Genomic DNA, 16480 nt, shown 5'->3' on the forward strand with positions numbered 1-16480 from the left:
AGTGAAAGGATAGATGGATGGATAAAGTTCAGAGACAGTGTGCATTTTATTTAAGCTCATCAAATCAGAGCTGAACCCAGTCTGTGACCAGACCAAGAAGTCCATGAGGGCAGGAATGGAGTCTGGTTTTTCTCACCATCAGATCCTTAGCACCACGGACAGTGCCGACATGGAGCAGGAGCATAATAAATACTTGTTGAATGAATGAATGACTCACGGACTGAGCTTGTTTTAATTATTATTTTGCAACACCCTTCAAGGAGATAGGGACCTTATGAACAGACATATCACAAGTCCCATTTTGAGAGAAAGCATTTAAAGACAGGCTGTTTTTCTGTAGCAAAGATTAAAGGGGAGAAAAATAGGAGCAGACTGACTGAAGTGTTGGCTCCTTTATCTGTGGGTGGAGTGCTAGCGTGCATCGCCTCGCCAGTCAGTAGGAAGTGAGTTGGTAGCCACAGAGTACTGGATTTCTGGCCACTGATCACGGAGACGTCAGGGTCAAAGTGGCCGACAGAAGCAGAGGCAGCCAGACCTGCAGGAGCCCTGAAAAGAAAGAGATTACAGGGTTGCTCCTAGCACTGGCGTGCACATTTAATGTGCAAAACTAACAAAAAATGCCTCCTCTAAACTGACGAGTTAGGAAAGGACATGTTCTCTGAGCGGGTCAGTTAGAAAAAGGAAGTTTTTAATCGCTTCTCGGCCTTTTGGCTAAGATCAAGTGTAGAAAAAGGAAGTTTTTTCTTTATCTGCCCTGAAAACCAGTTAGAAAAAGGTGCCCTCCCAGATGGGCCAATCTGAAAAAGGCAGCCTTTCTGCAGGCACTAGCTGGTATCCACTCAAAAGGGTACTCCTGTGCAGTGACCAAACTACTCAACCTTGGTGACCTTGAGGGATAGTCACAAAGGGCAAGCCTTTTGGGGTACCTTGCCTCTCCAGGACTGGGCTCACTGATACTGGGATGAACTAGCTCATGTCAAACACTAGGCTGGTGTAACAACCCACTCAGATCTAGGTGCCAAGAGCCAAGCAGAGCAACAGTTACACAGATTCACTTTTTATCCAGATTTTCAGACCATTCAGTGGCCATAAAAGTCAAGGGCCATTAAAATGCTGCCGGTCTCCGGTCTTTGTGGTCAGAGGAGCAGAGAAGCAGAAAACAGAGTGTTTTGTTTGTCTGCCGTGTTCATCCTGGCACCAAACATCCTGACAAAGGCGTTAGAGATACATCTTGAAGCTTCAGGAAACGCCCAAGATGCAGATCACAATGCAGCGTGCTTGTCCACTACGTCCAGGTGTGTAACAAGCATGCGTATGTCTGCATTTGCAGATTCACACACAAGCAGCTGCAGCTGTCATGACGTTTGTGTGCGAGTGTGACTATATGCATGTGACCTCGTGGGCGTGTCTGAAAAAGCCTAGGTGATGTCTGCTCTTGTGCACCCATCTGTGTGTGCCTGTGTCCTTGTGCACTGTCGTGGGACAGCACAGGTGTGTGTGCACATGCGCAGCCCCAGGTCCAAGACTTCCCCAAACGCAGTCACCCCTTCAGAGCTTAGGCCAAGCAGGCCGGGCGCTCCAGGGCACCCTAGGCCAACAGATAAAAGCCCCAGACAGAGGTTTTGGTCAAATCCCTGTGCAAAGAGGATCTGAACTTACCCAAGCTACTGGGAGCAGCCCTTGACACTGCAGCCTGGCCCCCTGTGGGAGGAAACAGAAGGATCAGCACACGGGAAGCCTGGAAGAAGCCCCTTCCATCTGCTCTTCCTTGCAGCTAGAGTGTGGTCTTTTTGAAACCCCAATCTGATCATCTCACTCCGCTGCTTGGATCCCTCGGGAGCTGCCGTCTACTTTCAGGAGAAAGGGCCCAAAACCTTAGCAAGAACTACATGTCATCTATAGTTCAAGTAGAAGAAGGAGAAAGGGAAGGGGAAGGAGAAGAAGAAAAAAGAGAAGTACTATCATTGGAAGGACTGATGTTGAAGCTGAAACTCCAATGCTTTGGCCACCTCATGTGAAGAGCTGACTCATTTGAAAAGACCCTGATGCTGGGAAAGATTGAGGGCAGGAGGAGAAGGGGACAACAGAGGATGAGATGATTGGATGGCATCACCAACTCAACGGACATGAGTCTGGGTAAACTCCGGGAGTTGGTGATGGACAGGGAGGCCTGGTGTGCTGTGGTTCATGAGGTTGCAAAGAGTCGGACACAACTGAGCGACTGAACTGAACTGATAAGGCCTCACGTGGTCTGGTCCCCCACCTCCATCAGCTCGCCCACACCAACCTCTCCTCCTCCTCTAGCATCCTGGGTTCCCTTCTGCTCAGGCCTTTTGCTCATTCTCTACTCTCTCCCTGGGATGCCTCCCTCTTTTCCGCTTCTCCTGACCCCTGTTACTTAGTCCTTTCTCAGTTTCCAAACCTTACTTCCTTTTTCCCCCAATCCTCCAGACTAGGTCTGCTTCCCCTGCAGCAAGAGCTCAGAGTTCCTGATCCATCTTCACGCCTGCACTTATCACAACTCCAGAGACACATGATTATTTAAATGATGTCTTCTCTACCAGTCCATAAGTGGCACATGAGCCAGGCTTGTACCCACCGCTGCTCATCCTGAGACCCCAGCCACTAACACAAGGCCTGGCACAAGGCAGGCATGAGAAGACAGCTGTGCAATGAATGAGAACTGCAGGAGGAAGGCAGCTTATAGACTACCTCGCCTCACAGGATTTACTTGCTCCAGTTCTTCAGATCCCGGTAAGATCCCAAGTGCCAGGTTCTCTCAGCTCTCCTCATCTCCAGAGAACATTTCTCACTGGGAACATGGAGAGGGGAGTGGCCTTCTTACCCTTCCGTGTGATGGGACCCAAGTTCAGGACCCGGGTTTGGTCTATGATGCTCCCACTGCGGAATCTGGTCTCAGGGCAGGTCTGCAGAGAGAGGGTGACAAAGAAACCTTTCCACAAGAGAGACTGAATGAGGCCCTGCCATGGAAACCTGGGTGCCCCCTTTGTAAGAGCAACCTCTTGCCTTAGGCTGGGACTTGAGGATGGTAGAGGCAGGGGTTGTTAGGAGAACTGAATACATGGGTTCCTGTCCCAGCTCTGCCATCTGTTAGATGTATGATCTTAGGAAAGTCACTTACATTTTCCAAGCCTCTCTCCCCATATGGAAAAGGGGCTGGTAAAATACCTCCCTTATAGAGTTGCCATGAAGTATCAAAAAGTTAACACACGCAAGTCGTACACAGTGCTTAAAAATGTCAGTTTCTGCTATTAGCACACAAGCTTGCAGATAAGTGAGAGGTTTACCAGCCTATTGCAGCGCCCTGATCTCACCCAGCTTCCCCACAGCCTAGTCTCCTGTCTGGCCAGGCCAGCCTCATCTTATAGCTCTGTCTACCCCTGCACTAAAATGAAAATACGGCAGAGATGTTTGTTTTCTTTTAACTTGTGGCCAAGCGTCTTCAGTGGGGTGTGAGGTGTGGCAAGCAGACTGAGGGAAGAGGGGTCTGACTCACAGGTCGGCACTTTTCATTCACGGTGTCACAGAGATACACTTCACAATGCAGGTACACCAGATCGTAGTTTCCAGCAAAACGGAACATCTGAACAGAAAAGCGGCCCTGAGGAGACTCCCCATTCTCCTCCACTTGGATGGTTGAGTCCGCAGTGCGTGGACATCTGGGAAGCATACATCATATAACATGGTTGGTTGTGCAAACACTCTGGGGCCAGGCTTCCTGGGTTCCGATATCACTCTATCACTTATCAGCTGTGTGACTATGGGCAATTTACTCAGTCTCCCTGAGCCTGTTGCCCTATCTATGTGTGAAGAATAATAATTTTAGCTTGCATCACAAAGATAGCTGCGACAATTAAATGAGTTAAATTGTCAGCATGGGCCGTACAATAGGTGCTACGTGTATGTGACTCCAAAATACAAATGTAATCAGTTCAGAGCTTAAACTATCCTCAAGTAAGCACTTTCTGATTTCCCAGGAAATGGCATTCAGGAGTCATTACCTACCATTTATTGGCTACCTCCTAGTGCCTGGTGTTAATTCTCACATTGGAAACATCTCAGCACTGAAGGCCGCTGGCTAAACTGGGCTGTGTGTTTGCTCATCAGCATACATTATTACCCAGCGCACCCAAACACACAGATAGAAACTCAAAACTGCATGTGCATAGACTCACGTGTACTGGGCTGGATCAGGGCATGCAGGCACCCTGAGCAGGCAAATCAGGCACCCCGTCTGCTCTTTGACACAACCCGCTCAAAATGGACTTAAAAAAGGGGCTGAAGGCGTCAGACCAAGAAGGGAACTCCTCGGGATGGTGTTCACTTTGTTCTGTGTCCCCCACAATTCAAATCTGACTCCATTTGGCAAAAGAAAAGCCCTGTAGTTAAGGGAACCCACCTTCCAAAAAGCAGAGAGAGTGGCAGCCAGCACTGCCCTTGGCAGCCCCAGGCAGTCAACCCAAGAAAGGCGCCTACTTGTCTCCCCCAGCCCCTAAGCACCTCCCCAATTCATCCCCTCCTTACACCCCTGTGATATTCTGAGTGTCTCACAGACTGGCAGTCCTCAGCCTGGCTCCCACCCATGACACGGCAGACACACAGGGCCACAGCCAGCATTTCTTCATGCTTCGTTTTCAAGACTTTGTAAGCTTTTCACAATGCACATGCTCTACCTTTATACTCAGAAGAAAAAAAACAAAGCTTAAAAATCCCTGCACAGTAGGTTTTCTTCATGCCTGTTTCACATATGAGAACATAAATAGACAGATGAGCTGACTTGTGTCTTGAACTAAGAAACAGCAAACCCATGCTATGAACCCAAGTCTCTGTGATGTCCCAGTCAAGGTCACGTCAGCATTTTTCAAATTTTAGTTCTTTTAGCTTTATACAGAAACCACCGCCCTGAATGTTTTCCAGTTTACCAATATTTGTACTATTATTTTACATTATTATATTATTATTACTACTTTCTTCAAATCTACATACGTTTTTGTTGAACTACATTTATTTTTTAAAAAGATCATGACCACAAATAGCAAACCAAGGGCTTCCCAGGTGGCAAAAAAAAAAAAGAACCTCCACCTGCCAATGCAGGAGATGCAAGAGATGAGGGTTCCATCCTGAGGTCAGGAAGATCCCCTGGAGTAGGAAATGGCAACCCACTTCAGTACTCCTGCCTGCAGACTTAACGTGGACAGAGGAGCCTGGCAGGCTACAGTCCGTGGGGTCACAAAGAAGTGAACGACTGAGAACACAGCACATTACTTGCCATAAATAAAACACAACCATACAAACACAGTCAGATACTGCTATTACATTTTACTTCAACACTGTTGATTGTAAAAGACCCCCAAAAGATTTCTGTTCTTCTTTCCTTTTGTTGTAAAGGGAGATTAGCAAATAACAGAAGTGTGAACACCAGATGAGCACCCAACTGAGCCTTTTCCCCTTAATGCGACCAGGCGGATTCTAAAAAAACTGAGACAGAAATAGGTCAGGGTCTCCTGGGAATGCTTTCTCTGACTGCACTATTAAAAACAGCAAATCCCCTCCCTTTTCCCTACTTCATTTTTTTCTCTAAAGCCCCGTCATCATTAACATGCCATGGATGGTACTTTCGTTTAATTGTTGATCTCCCCACTTAGAATATCAGCTATAAGGGTGCAGAGACTTTTGTCTCTTCTATTCACTGTTATCCACATAGCCTGGCACCCAGTGAGCTTCCAAAAATATCTGTTCGATTTATGAATGAAAATGTGAACTACTTTCTCGCAGTGTGGTTCCTGTTTCCCTAATGTGCTTGAGTCAAAAATAGTCCATCTGTGTCCTCCCTGTTTCAACTGACTCTTGTCTAACCATGCCTCTGCTGTACTCCCAGCCAAGTGCCAGCCTGCTCCTGTCCAGGGCCTGCCTTTCCATCAGGTTCCTCATCCTTTTCTGAATCCTAGACCCCCTCTGCCATCTGGTGAAGCCCATGCATTCCTCCTCAAAAGTAATGCTTTAAATGCATACAGTAAATTACATTAGATAATAAAGAAAACCAATTAAATATAATTCTTAAAATATTAAATTTAATGCATTATATATTTACATATCTAGATATAGATATCTACATATTTACAAATACCTATATTTGATATATATAAAATAATAAGATCTAGTAGAAATTCTAATACTATAATATAGTAACTAAAAATACTGACTTGTATGCTGCTGCTGCTAAGTCATGTCAGTCGTGTCCAACTCTGTGAGACCCCATGGACTGTAACCTACCAGGCTCCTCCGTCCATGGGGTTCTCCAGGCAAGAGTACTGGAGTGGGTTGCCATTGCCTTCTCCGACTAACTTGTATAAATGTCTTCAAATGTCCTGCTAATACTTTTCTGGCTTGTTGCCTATATCATACTGAATGCCAGTGCTAAATTTCAGCTAGAGGTGAATGAATGTGAAGATGTACTTTGTACCCATCCAAGTCTAAAGACCCTCCACAGCCCCAAATTCCATCCGACGGGCCTTACCTGTCCTGGATGATGAAGTATTTCAAGGGGTCTGTGGCATTGCTGCTGGGCGTGGCATAGCAGTTGGTCATGAGCAGTACAAACCGGGACAAGTCGCCCCCGTCCAGCATGGTACCGACGTAGAGAAACGCCTCGGTGGACAGGGTCACGGAGGAGCCTTGGTAGGGCTGTGTGTAGGCAGGGCTCTGGAAAAGTGCCATCCGCACGGTGAATGTGCCGGTCCCGCCCATGCTGATATTGAGGGCGCTGCAGGGGGAGAGAGGCTGGTGAGAGAACCAGAACCAAAAACAGCAACAGATAGGCCACTCTCTCTGATCTGCATTCCTGGGCAGTCCCTGGCAGTTATTTGGATTTTTATCCAGCAACAGGACTGGAATCCACCAACCATTGCTCTGCAAAACACAATAATCACACACAGGTCTCTTAGGGATCTTGTTGAAATGCAGATTCTGGATCTGTAGCTTTGGGATAGGGCTCAAGGTTCTGCATTTCTAATAAGCTCCCAGGTGATGCCGCTGCTTCTGATCCAGAGATCATATTTTTCTGTAACATGTCCACCCCCTCACATGGTGGTCTTTGCATCCAAGAAGTGCAGCAAACGCATTCTCAAGGGAATCATCTAGATTCCTTTTTTTTTTAATCTTAATATAGAACAGTTTTAAAAGATGGGCTATGAGTCCTATAGGCCTTAGAGTTCTGGCTCCACCTACAGCAGAAGATTAGGATTTTTAAAATGCATTATTTTAAATCACATTAAAAACAGCCACACTGATGGCAAATCCATGGGGATTATTCTACAAAGGACACTGAAAGACTGATGCCCCAGGAAAGGGGGTACTTGAGAACAGTAATGCAGAAGTCCATTTTAGAGGTGAGTACTGGGTTATTTATTTGGACTTGGTGTTCAACTGGGGTGAGATTTCTAGCTTAAGCCAGAGAGAGATCTGCATACAGATGTTTTGTTCCCTGGAACCTATCAGGTCTGGGACATGGCCACATTGCTCCAGAGCACTTCTTGGCCAGGTGATATTCCACACAGAGGCAGACAAGGAGCAGCTGTCTTCCTTCAAGTCAGCCGAGCACCTTCATCAGCATCAGGTGCCCTTCCCCAAGTCTGGCTGGCCCAGAAAACACGTGCCCATGGACAAGCTTCAAAGAAGAGGTCATGGTAGAGTGGAGGCTCTATGCCTGACGGCCTGGGTTTGAATCCCAGCTCTGTAACTTACTATCGTCTACCACTTTGGACAAGTTACCAAACTTTCTTTGAACTTCAATTTCAATAACAATACTAACACCTTCTAGGCCATGCTAAGATTTCAATGAGGTGTTCCATGTAGAGCACTTAGCACAATGCCTGACATATGGTCAGCTCTTGATAAACACTTGCTATTATCACAACATTATTTTTTCCCCAGTATCTGCATCACTGGCTTGTGATTCATCCTATTCAGAAACTTTCAAGTTTATTTAGCAACAGGATCCTTTTATTTTTTTAAGTAATAAAATTGATAGAGAAGATGTGGTACATATACACAATGGAATACTACTCAGCTGTAAAAAAGGATGGGATAATGCCATTTGCAGCACATGGAAGAAACTAGAGATTGTCATACTAAGTAAAGTCAGAAAGAGAAAGATAAATATTATATGATATCACTTACATGTAGAATCTAAAATATGGCACAAATGAAGCAATCTATGAAACAGAAATAGACCCACAGATATATAGAACAGACTTGTGGCTGTCAGGGGAAGGGGGGATGGAGGGGGGGGGGGTTGGGGTTAGCAAATTTAAGCTATTATACACAGAATGGATAAATAGTAAGGTCCTACTGTATAGCACTGGAAACTAGAATCAATAACCTATGATAAACCATAATGGAAAAGAATATAAAAAAAAAGAATGTATAAAAATTAACACAACACTGTAAATCAACTATACTTCAATTAAAAAACTAAAATTAAAAAAGTTCTCTGGTTCACATCCCCAAATCACCTCCTTAAAGACCTTCACACTCCAAGAAGCATAATTTGTAAACCCCTCTTTATTCAAAGTTCTCCTATTTACAGAGAAAGAAACTGAGGTCCAAATATGGGGTACGATTTGCCCAGTCCCACAGCAGGTCTGAACTGAGACGCCTCCCTTCTTTCCTCTGGTCCAACCACCCTACCCCTCAGATAAACCAGGGACCTTAATATTGGTTTCACCTCTGCAGAGCACTTTTGTGCTTCTAAGAAAGACAGTACATTACTGCTAAATCCATTTCACATACAAGAAGACTGATGCCTAGAATAGGGCTATCAATTTCCCAAAGCCATTTGTGTGATAGAGCCAGGATTTGAAAGTGGGCTCCAGATTTCCTAGCTGGGCTCCTCATGGACTCTTTTTGGAGTCCAACACTGCCTCCCAGCTGACCGCCTCCAATCAACTCCTTATTGGTGGCAGCTGACAGAGAAGCTGAGGTCCTGGTGGCCAAGGGTTTGTGGGGTGGAGTTGGCCAGGGACACTGGGGACCCTCTCTGGCCGCACCTGACCATTGGCTGCAGCGAGGTCTTCAGGCTGACTTTCATGTCCAGGGGATAGGAGCACGCAAAGTTGATTCTGATGTTGAGGTCACGGATGATGATCTCATCTGCCAGGTAGAGAGTGTTGCTGTATGTGGCGTGGGTCTCATTCCTCTGTATTGGGGTAGGAAGGTGGGGGGAGGAAGGGTGGAAAAGGCATATAATCTGAGTAGGTTTCAAAACCAAAGGCATTGTAATTGCTGAAAGTGCCTTCCCAGTTTCCATGAGCACAAGTCATGAGCTAGGCACCCCCCGCCCAAGCTGAACGTCCTGACTGCACCTTTGCATGGATCCTTCAATGACCCTGAAAGGCAGGATGACCACCTCCCTAATATAGATGGGAGTTCATGGGAACTGGGTAACTTATCCATGGTACAGGGGGTCTAAGAAGCCTGGACTCTTCCCATCACCTCATGCCTCCTCTCGCACATGCCAAAAGACTGAAAATCACATTCTGAGTCATCATTAATGGTAGATTGTCAAAAAGTCATATTTGGCAAATGACAATTATTTCCTTGTTTCTTGTGTCTTTTTTTTTTTTCCTCTGTGCAGGATGAGGGAGATGCGAGGAAGCAGAACCCACTCACACAGATATTTACCTCTGGGTCTTTTTGGAGGAGGCTTCTGTAGCTGAGGCCCTGGCTCTCTGAACACTGAAGGTGCAGACCCTGCCTCCCAGGAACCATCAGAGACAAACAGATCTGCTTCTGAACTCAGTGCTTGTACCTACTGGCTTAGAATTGCCCTGTTGCGGCATTACCTTTCCCATCTGTCAAACAGGGAACTATCACTATAGATTGTCCTCTTTATTTGAAACTGACATTTATTGAGCACTTACTTTGTGCCAGTCACTGTCCTAATCACTTTGCACATAGTAACTCCTTTAACTCTCCTAACCCTGTGAAGGAGTTACTATCAGTCCATTTTCAGCAGAGGAAGCTGAGCCACATCCAGGTTAAATAACTCACCCAGTTCACACAACTAGTAAGTGGTGGGGCTGGGCTTGACCCAGGCAGTGCTCCGACCCTGCCCCACACCGGCCAGAACATACCGTCATCACTGTCCCACAGGGGCCAGCCCTGGCTGGGGTCACCACAGACATCCAGTCCCGGTCACCCCTCTCAGGGAAGCCTGAGCACTGGCTGTCATGCAGGTACATGAAGACCTTCTCAAAGCCCAGACTCTTCAGCTGGCACTTGCTCAGGGACAACTTAATGTCATCAACCCCACATTCCAGCCTGCGCTCCAGGAGGGAGAGATCTGAAACGGTCAGGGAAGGCAGGATTGGAGGCCTGTGACCACAGTTCAGGGTTCAGCACATCCCCAGGGCCCGGGTCCAGCTAGCCGGGTTGGCCACCAGCTGGGGGTACTCAGAGCCATGCTGTGGTCTCCCCTCTCAGAGAGGTGAAGACATGAGACTGGGTTCCCAGCATCACTGGATGGATCCGTGTAACTAACCACCCAGCTCATGTTACCCTAAGCATAGGCTGTATGCAAAGAAAAGTAACACATTTGGGTCATTCACTACTCTCTGTGTATTCAGACATGTCCAACTCTTTGCAACTCTATGGACAGACTGTAGCCTGCCAGACTCCACAGCCCCAGCATTAAATAACATTGAATCCTAGTAAAACAAAACAAATAACAAGCAAACAAAGCTAATAAGTTAATGGCAATTTCTTTCCATCCTTCTGCATCAAGGGGACGGTCCCCAAGATTTGCTAATATTTTTATTATTAACACCATACACTTGCTAATTTTCCTTGAAACCACAGAGAGCAGACCTCTGGTTAAGTATTTGCAGCATATAAAGAGATCCAGTTAGATTTTTAAAATTAAAGTATTACATAGTTTATGTAGTTTATGTAGTAAATGAAGTTTAACAACTTTCATTGTATTCATTATTAGCTACTGCCTATCTAAGGTGTTACTTGCCACAGATAAGTCACAGTAGTGAACTTCAACAGCCCAAGTTTACTTAAAAGAAGGTTGTGACTAAGACCAAGACTGAAATTTGGGAAACACTAGCCTGCTTCAATCATTATGTATACAGGGAAACAGGTTTAGAGATGGCCAAGGCTCTGCTCAGGGTCCTCAGCTGGTCAGTGGAGGGTCCAGTCCAAGAAACCCCAGACTGCTGGCCAGGCCTGTGTTCTTGTGCTGTGGGAATACAGCTCAGGTTAGCCTTTGGCCAACAGGTGGCAACCTCCTGCTTATCCATCCCGGTGTTGGGGGCCTCAGAAGCAAGCCTGGGGGTGGGGTTGTTCCTCGAGCTCTGGGAACTTATGGGTCAACCAAGGGGAGACTCCAGGAACCCAGAGAGCTTCTGGCTGATTTTAATGGGTATTACTGGCCTGACTTTCCACTCAGATTGGATAAGATGCAGTCCTTGGGTCATCCCCACAGGCCCCCAATTTACACACAGGAATAGCTGTCCCTGGCATTTCTGAGCACCACCCCGCCTCCCCACCGGCCTCACCAGTGACGTTGGAGTCCTGTTGGCACTGGCAGTGCCATTCGCCATTATCCGATTTGCAGTCCTCGTCCACACGGCACTCCTCACACGTCCCCTCCACAGAGCTGGGGTCTGCAGGGGCCACAGATACAGGCAACAAGGATGAGCCCCAGGCTCTCGGGGCACCCACAGGGCCCAGGGTGGGGCTGCTGGGAGACACCCGCTCACCTGTGCAGTAAGCCAGATGGCACTCAGGGGGCGCCGTCAGATTGTACACGTAGTAGCCGCCGGCACAGGCCTTCACTTGGACGGGCGCGTCCCACAGACAGCAGTCGCCGCTCCAGTGCGCGCAGGCCACGCGGTTCACGACGCCGTCGTCGCTCGACGGGTGCGTGCCGTTGAGCCACATAGGCGCGGCCGTGTTGCAGTGCAGGGTGGGCACGCAGGTCTCGGGCAGGCGCACGCCGCCCTGGCCCACGAAGCGGTACCAGCCGCCCAGACTGACATCACAGACGTAGCCGGGGCCGTACTCTGCGCTGCGCCAGTATTCGTCCAGAATGCGATGCGCCTGGCACGGGTCAGCACACACGAGCTCGCCGTCCTCCCGCACGCAGTCTAGCCCGGGCCCGCAGGAGCCCGGGGAACACTCACAGTGCCGTCCGTCCCCCCGGTAGCCCGCGGGACACACGCACGAGTAGTTGCCCTCGCCATTGACACAGGTGGCCAGGGCGTGGCAGCGGCTGAGCCCTGGTTCTGCACACTCGTCCACGTCCACGCAGCCGAGCTCCGGGCTCAGGAGGAAACCTTCGGGGCAGACGCACGTGTAGGAGCCCAGCGTGTTCACGCAGCTGCTGCTGGTGGAGCAGTTGTGTGCCCCCGGAATGGCGCATTCGTCCAGATCCGCACACTCGAGGCCGTCGCCAGAGAAGCCCTCCTGGCAGGCGCAGGTCGTGGCAGCCCCGTCCACCGTACAAGTGGCGTTGGCGTGACATTCAGAGCAGCTTTCTGCAGACAGAAAAGCCCAGATTGAGAGTGGGGGCCGCTAGGCCACTGTTCACCAAGAGACTCTTTCCATGGTCCTTAGGGGTCTTTAAGATATAGCAGACCCCCTTCAAAAGAAACAAATCAACCTTCCCTGATGTCTAAACACCCGCCTGCATTCTTGTGTTAAGCACTGCATTCAAGCTGTATCGTCTTTTCAAACATCCACCTTTCCACCCCCAGAGGAATAAGGCAGAGTTCTTGACACTTCGGTAAGGATTTAGGGAACCCTGTCACCCCTTCCCCAACTTGATATATTCTATGCCTCTTGCTCAGATCTCCTTCCCTTGGACCCCCTCTCTACCTAGCAATAGTACCCACACTTTGTGTGTTCCTCTGTGACAATAATAACAGTAAAGATGTCATCTATCAAGCACTTAGGATATGCCAGACACTGGGATAGGCATTTTCTATCCATTGTCTCACAGAATCCTCTCCAGTGGCCCTGGAAAATGATTTTTGTATTTAGCCATATTTTAAAGGTGAGGAAACTTGAGATTCAGAAGGTTTAAGCTACTTGCTTCATTGGTAAGCAGCAGAGCCAGGACACAAATCGAGGTTGCAGGACCACAGTGTGTGTGCTCCATGATGACACAATGGTATTTACTCTGCTCCAGAGAACTCCAGTTGGGGTTTGTGTAGAGGTGTCTAGCTCCCTTCTCCAAGAAAAAGCTAACAGCAATGTGCAACCCAATGGAAGGGTCACTTATGTATGAAAGGGGATGTCTTTGGGTACCACCTGGGTATGTTCACATCTCTCGTGTGGTTGAGTATGTTGACCTTCCAGTAAAGTGCCAGGGGGGCTTAGTGATGTTCTAAACTCTGGTTTCTCAATATGTGATCCAAGGATCACACCATCAGCATCATCTGGGAGCTTGTTAGAACGCAGAGTCTCAGGCCCCACCCCAGGTCTACTGAATCAGAATCTGCATTTTAGTAAAATTCCTGGGTGAGTCCTATGTACATTAAAGTATAAGAAATGAATTTAGAATAAAGACTATGCAAATCCCAAGTATAAAAGGAGAGGGACTGAGACTTCTCTGCTAACGGTAACACTGCTCTCTACACACACAACACTCACTTGCCGATGAGGCATCAGTTGCTGCAGGTATGATGACCCAAGAGGTCACCACCACTGCCATCCACATCAAGATGGGAGAGAAAAGACACTTCATCCTTTCTGCTCCTCACAGCTTCTTCTGTTCTGGGAAGACTTTCCCAAAGGCAAGGAAAGGCTGGCCTCTTGAGATTTCCTCCCCGCCCCTGATCCCTGAAGTCCTGTGAACAGAGACAAATGAGATAAATACATGATGGAACTCCCTTCCCCACAGCTGGGAAAATGCTTTGGTTGTGCACTGTGCAAGTCCAGGAGATGCCATTTATGTGAACCACAAAAAGTGCGTAGTGCTGTGGTCCTTGCTTTGGTAAAGATTTCCCCTCTGTGGCCTTACTCTTAATTCCCACCACATCCCAGCCTCAGCTCCCCAAGTCTCAGTGCATTTGAAAGAGCTGAGTCTCTCATCTGGAGCAGGAACCTGCAAGATGGGGCGGGGTTGGGGGGGGATGTTCTGGACTCACCATTTTATTCGACGCACCCTTGGGTTTTAACAGTCAACTCCTGATCCCCTCATGGAAAACTTTAAACTTTCCTAGATGCAGTTATTCATTCAACAGATATTTATTGAGTAGTGCCAAACAGGAAGCTATGAACCAAATGACAGACAAGATCCCTGACTTCATGCAATTCACGTATTGTAAAGAAGTGGCTTGAGATAAGCAGCTTGAGAGGTGATTAACCTTCACAATGTATTTTAATGTTTCCAGAGTGCTCACATATTATTTCACTCACCCGGCAAAATAATCTACTAATACCCCCAATTTTTATAGCAGCAAAATAAGGTAGCATAGTGGTTAAAGGTATAGGACCTGGAGGCTGCAACAAGGATTTGAACCCCTATTTTACCAATCACTATGATTGGTAAACTCACATGTGACATTGGGCAGTGTATTTCAATTCACTAAGACTCAGTTTCCTCATCTATGAAATAGATTATTGCTTGCACAGACTGAGTGGCTACAATGCATCAGGCTCAGTGTGAAGTCTCCTGTTAGTTAAAGAACCTGCTTCCTAGGAAAGTGTTTTACAAACCTTTGTGACCACGATCTGCTATAAGGAAAATATTTTATTCCATGATCCAGTACAGTTGCATGTACACATACACACACATGCACACATGAAATAAATGTTTTATAAAACAATTCTTACCATTACTATGTGCATTCCTTGCTGATATATCCTATCACATCTAATTAAAAGAAAATTCTGAATGTAACCCACAAATCATTCTGTAATCCACTAACGGGTTGTGAACTATAGTTTGGCTAATAATGGACTGCATATTGTCTTCCCGGTATTAACAAAGATGATATATGCAAAGCAGGTTCAGAGCAGATGCTCTTGTTTACTGCTCTATCCATCCCCAATGCCTGGTATATAACAGGAACTTCACTCATGTACATTGAACAAATGGAAAAATTGTAGTCATTGTTACTAGGGAAGTGCAAGATCAAAGAGAGGGAAGTTGATTTGCCAAAGCCCTTAAAGTCAACAGTCAGCCGAATAATGACTTATCCTAGGTTTGATTCAAGTGTCCAATCTCTTCATTTCCAGACCCCCATCCCTCAAACAGAATGGGAGTCAGCAAAGACTAGATGGGAGAAGTGGCTAGGAGAAGTGAGAGCTGCAGACAGCCTTACCTGAAACCAGAAAGGTAGAATTAATCCTTTAACAAGTAGGTGACTTTCATATCTATATATATATACATCTGTCCCCCACTGGCAATCTCTCCTCCAATTATCCTCTGCTGTTTCTTAATTATTTTAATGGGGGTGGGATATTTTTCCCTTTGACACAGTGTTTTCCTTTTTTAGGCTGTGAGGTGGTTGTTGTTCTTTTCCCTAATAGGTAGAGACCCCAAATGATTGACACTGGGGGTCACAGTTGTGCCCACAATTACAAGGGCTCTGTTTTATACCTTTTGGCAACAAGAGGTTCTTTAGTTAGGAATTAACTGGGTAAACAATTCCAAGGGCCTGGGCTTTTCTTGGTCATTGAAAAGCACAAGGTGGAGCCAAGCAAAGGCCAGAATCTGAAGCCAGGCTGCTCCAGGAGCAAAGGGGAGTTCATCGTTCCCACTGGGGTGTGTACTTTTGGCCACTCAGTTCCAAAGCAAATTCCATCCTCACGGGTTCAGCCAGCTCCCCTGGGGTCCAGATGTGAGCAGGAAAGGAGCTGAGAATGGCTGAAGGTCAGAGACAGAAGACGATTCAGACATCATTGGACCAGATGCTCTGTGAATCAAGAAATTTGAATTCCCATGAAGGAAGGTCCTTGAGAAGTAGATAATTTTGTAAATGAACAGACTGACTTTGGAGTCAGTCTATCTGAATCCTGATCAGCGTTTTTGTGTGTGTGTGTGCCAGTGGGCTCACTTCTTTCCTTCCTGAGGTAATTTTCATCATCTTTAAAACAAGAATACCTGTGTCCTAGGATTGTTATGTCCATTAAAGGAGATGATGCAAGTTAAGGCATATAGCGATGGTACCATCTGTGGGAGTCACTGCCAATGCTGCTTTGGTGATGTGCACTCATGGGGTAGAGGATGACAGGGCTTGGTTCAACCTTATGTCTCCTGACCTAATTCCACATTAATGATAATGCCATATTGAGAAAAATCAGGTGAGTGTGAACTCAAGCTGAGCAGGAAATATGACAGTGATCCACAGCATTGACTCTTTGAGGGCTTTCTCCTTCTGTCTGGCTTAGTGGTTGGGTGACTATCAGCAGCGGCTCACTCACCTCCTCAGGGGAATTTCATAGG

At 47.0% G+C, this 16480-nt stretch overlaps 1 protein-coding gene across 1 annotated transcript; it reads right to left on the reverse strand.

Annotated features, from left to right (window-relative positions):
- Nucleotides 1-213: 213 nt before the first annotated feature.
- On the reverse strand, nt 214-15472 carry UMOD (uromodulin). Its single transcript, XM_043456460.1, has 11 exons — nt 15357-15472; nt 13681-13877; nt 11787-12563; nt 11583-11690; nt 10155-10363; nt 9069-9217; nt 6539-6784; nt 3518-3680; nt 2846-2927; nt 1660-1701; nt 214-546 (listed from the first exon to the last, which is right to left on the reverse strand). Exons 2-11 carry the CDS (start codon nt 13772-13774, stop codon nt 485-487), a joined length of 1932 nt encoding a protein of 643 aa, XP_043312395.1. The 5' UTR covers nt 13775-13877; nt 15357-15472; the 3' UTR covers nt 214-484.
- Between the last annotated feature and the right edge of the window lie 1008 nt (nt 15473-16480).

This window comes from Cervus canadensis, chromosome 32 (assembly GCF_019320065.1).
Source record: "Cervus canadensis isolate Bull #8, Minnesota chromosome 32, ASM1932006v1, whole genome shotgun sequence".
NCBI lineage: Eukaryota > Metazoa > Chordata > Mammalia > Artiodactyla > Cervidae > Cervus > Cervus canadensis.

Excerpts from the sequence above, each read along its gene's own strand:
- UMOD (XM_043456460.1), bottom strand. The coding sequence starts at position 13,774 with ATGAAGTGTCTTTTCTCTCCCATCTTGATGTGGATGGCAGTGGTGGTG. Across the intron at positions 12,564-13,680 it reads AACTGATGCCTCATCGGCAA|AAAGCTGCTCTGAATGTCAC; the intron begins GTGAGTGTTGTG and ends TTCTGTCTGCAG. Across the intron at positions 2,928-3,517 it reads TGAATGAAAAGTGCCGACCT|ACCTGCCCTGAGACCAGATT; the intron begins GTGAGTCAGACC and ends CTCTCTCTGCAG.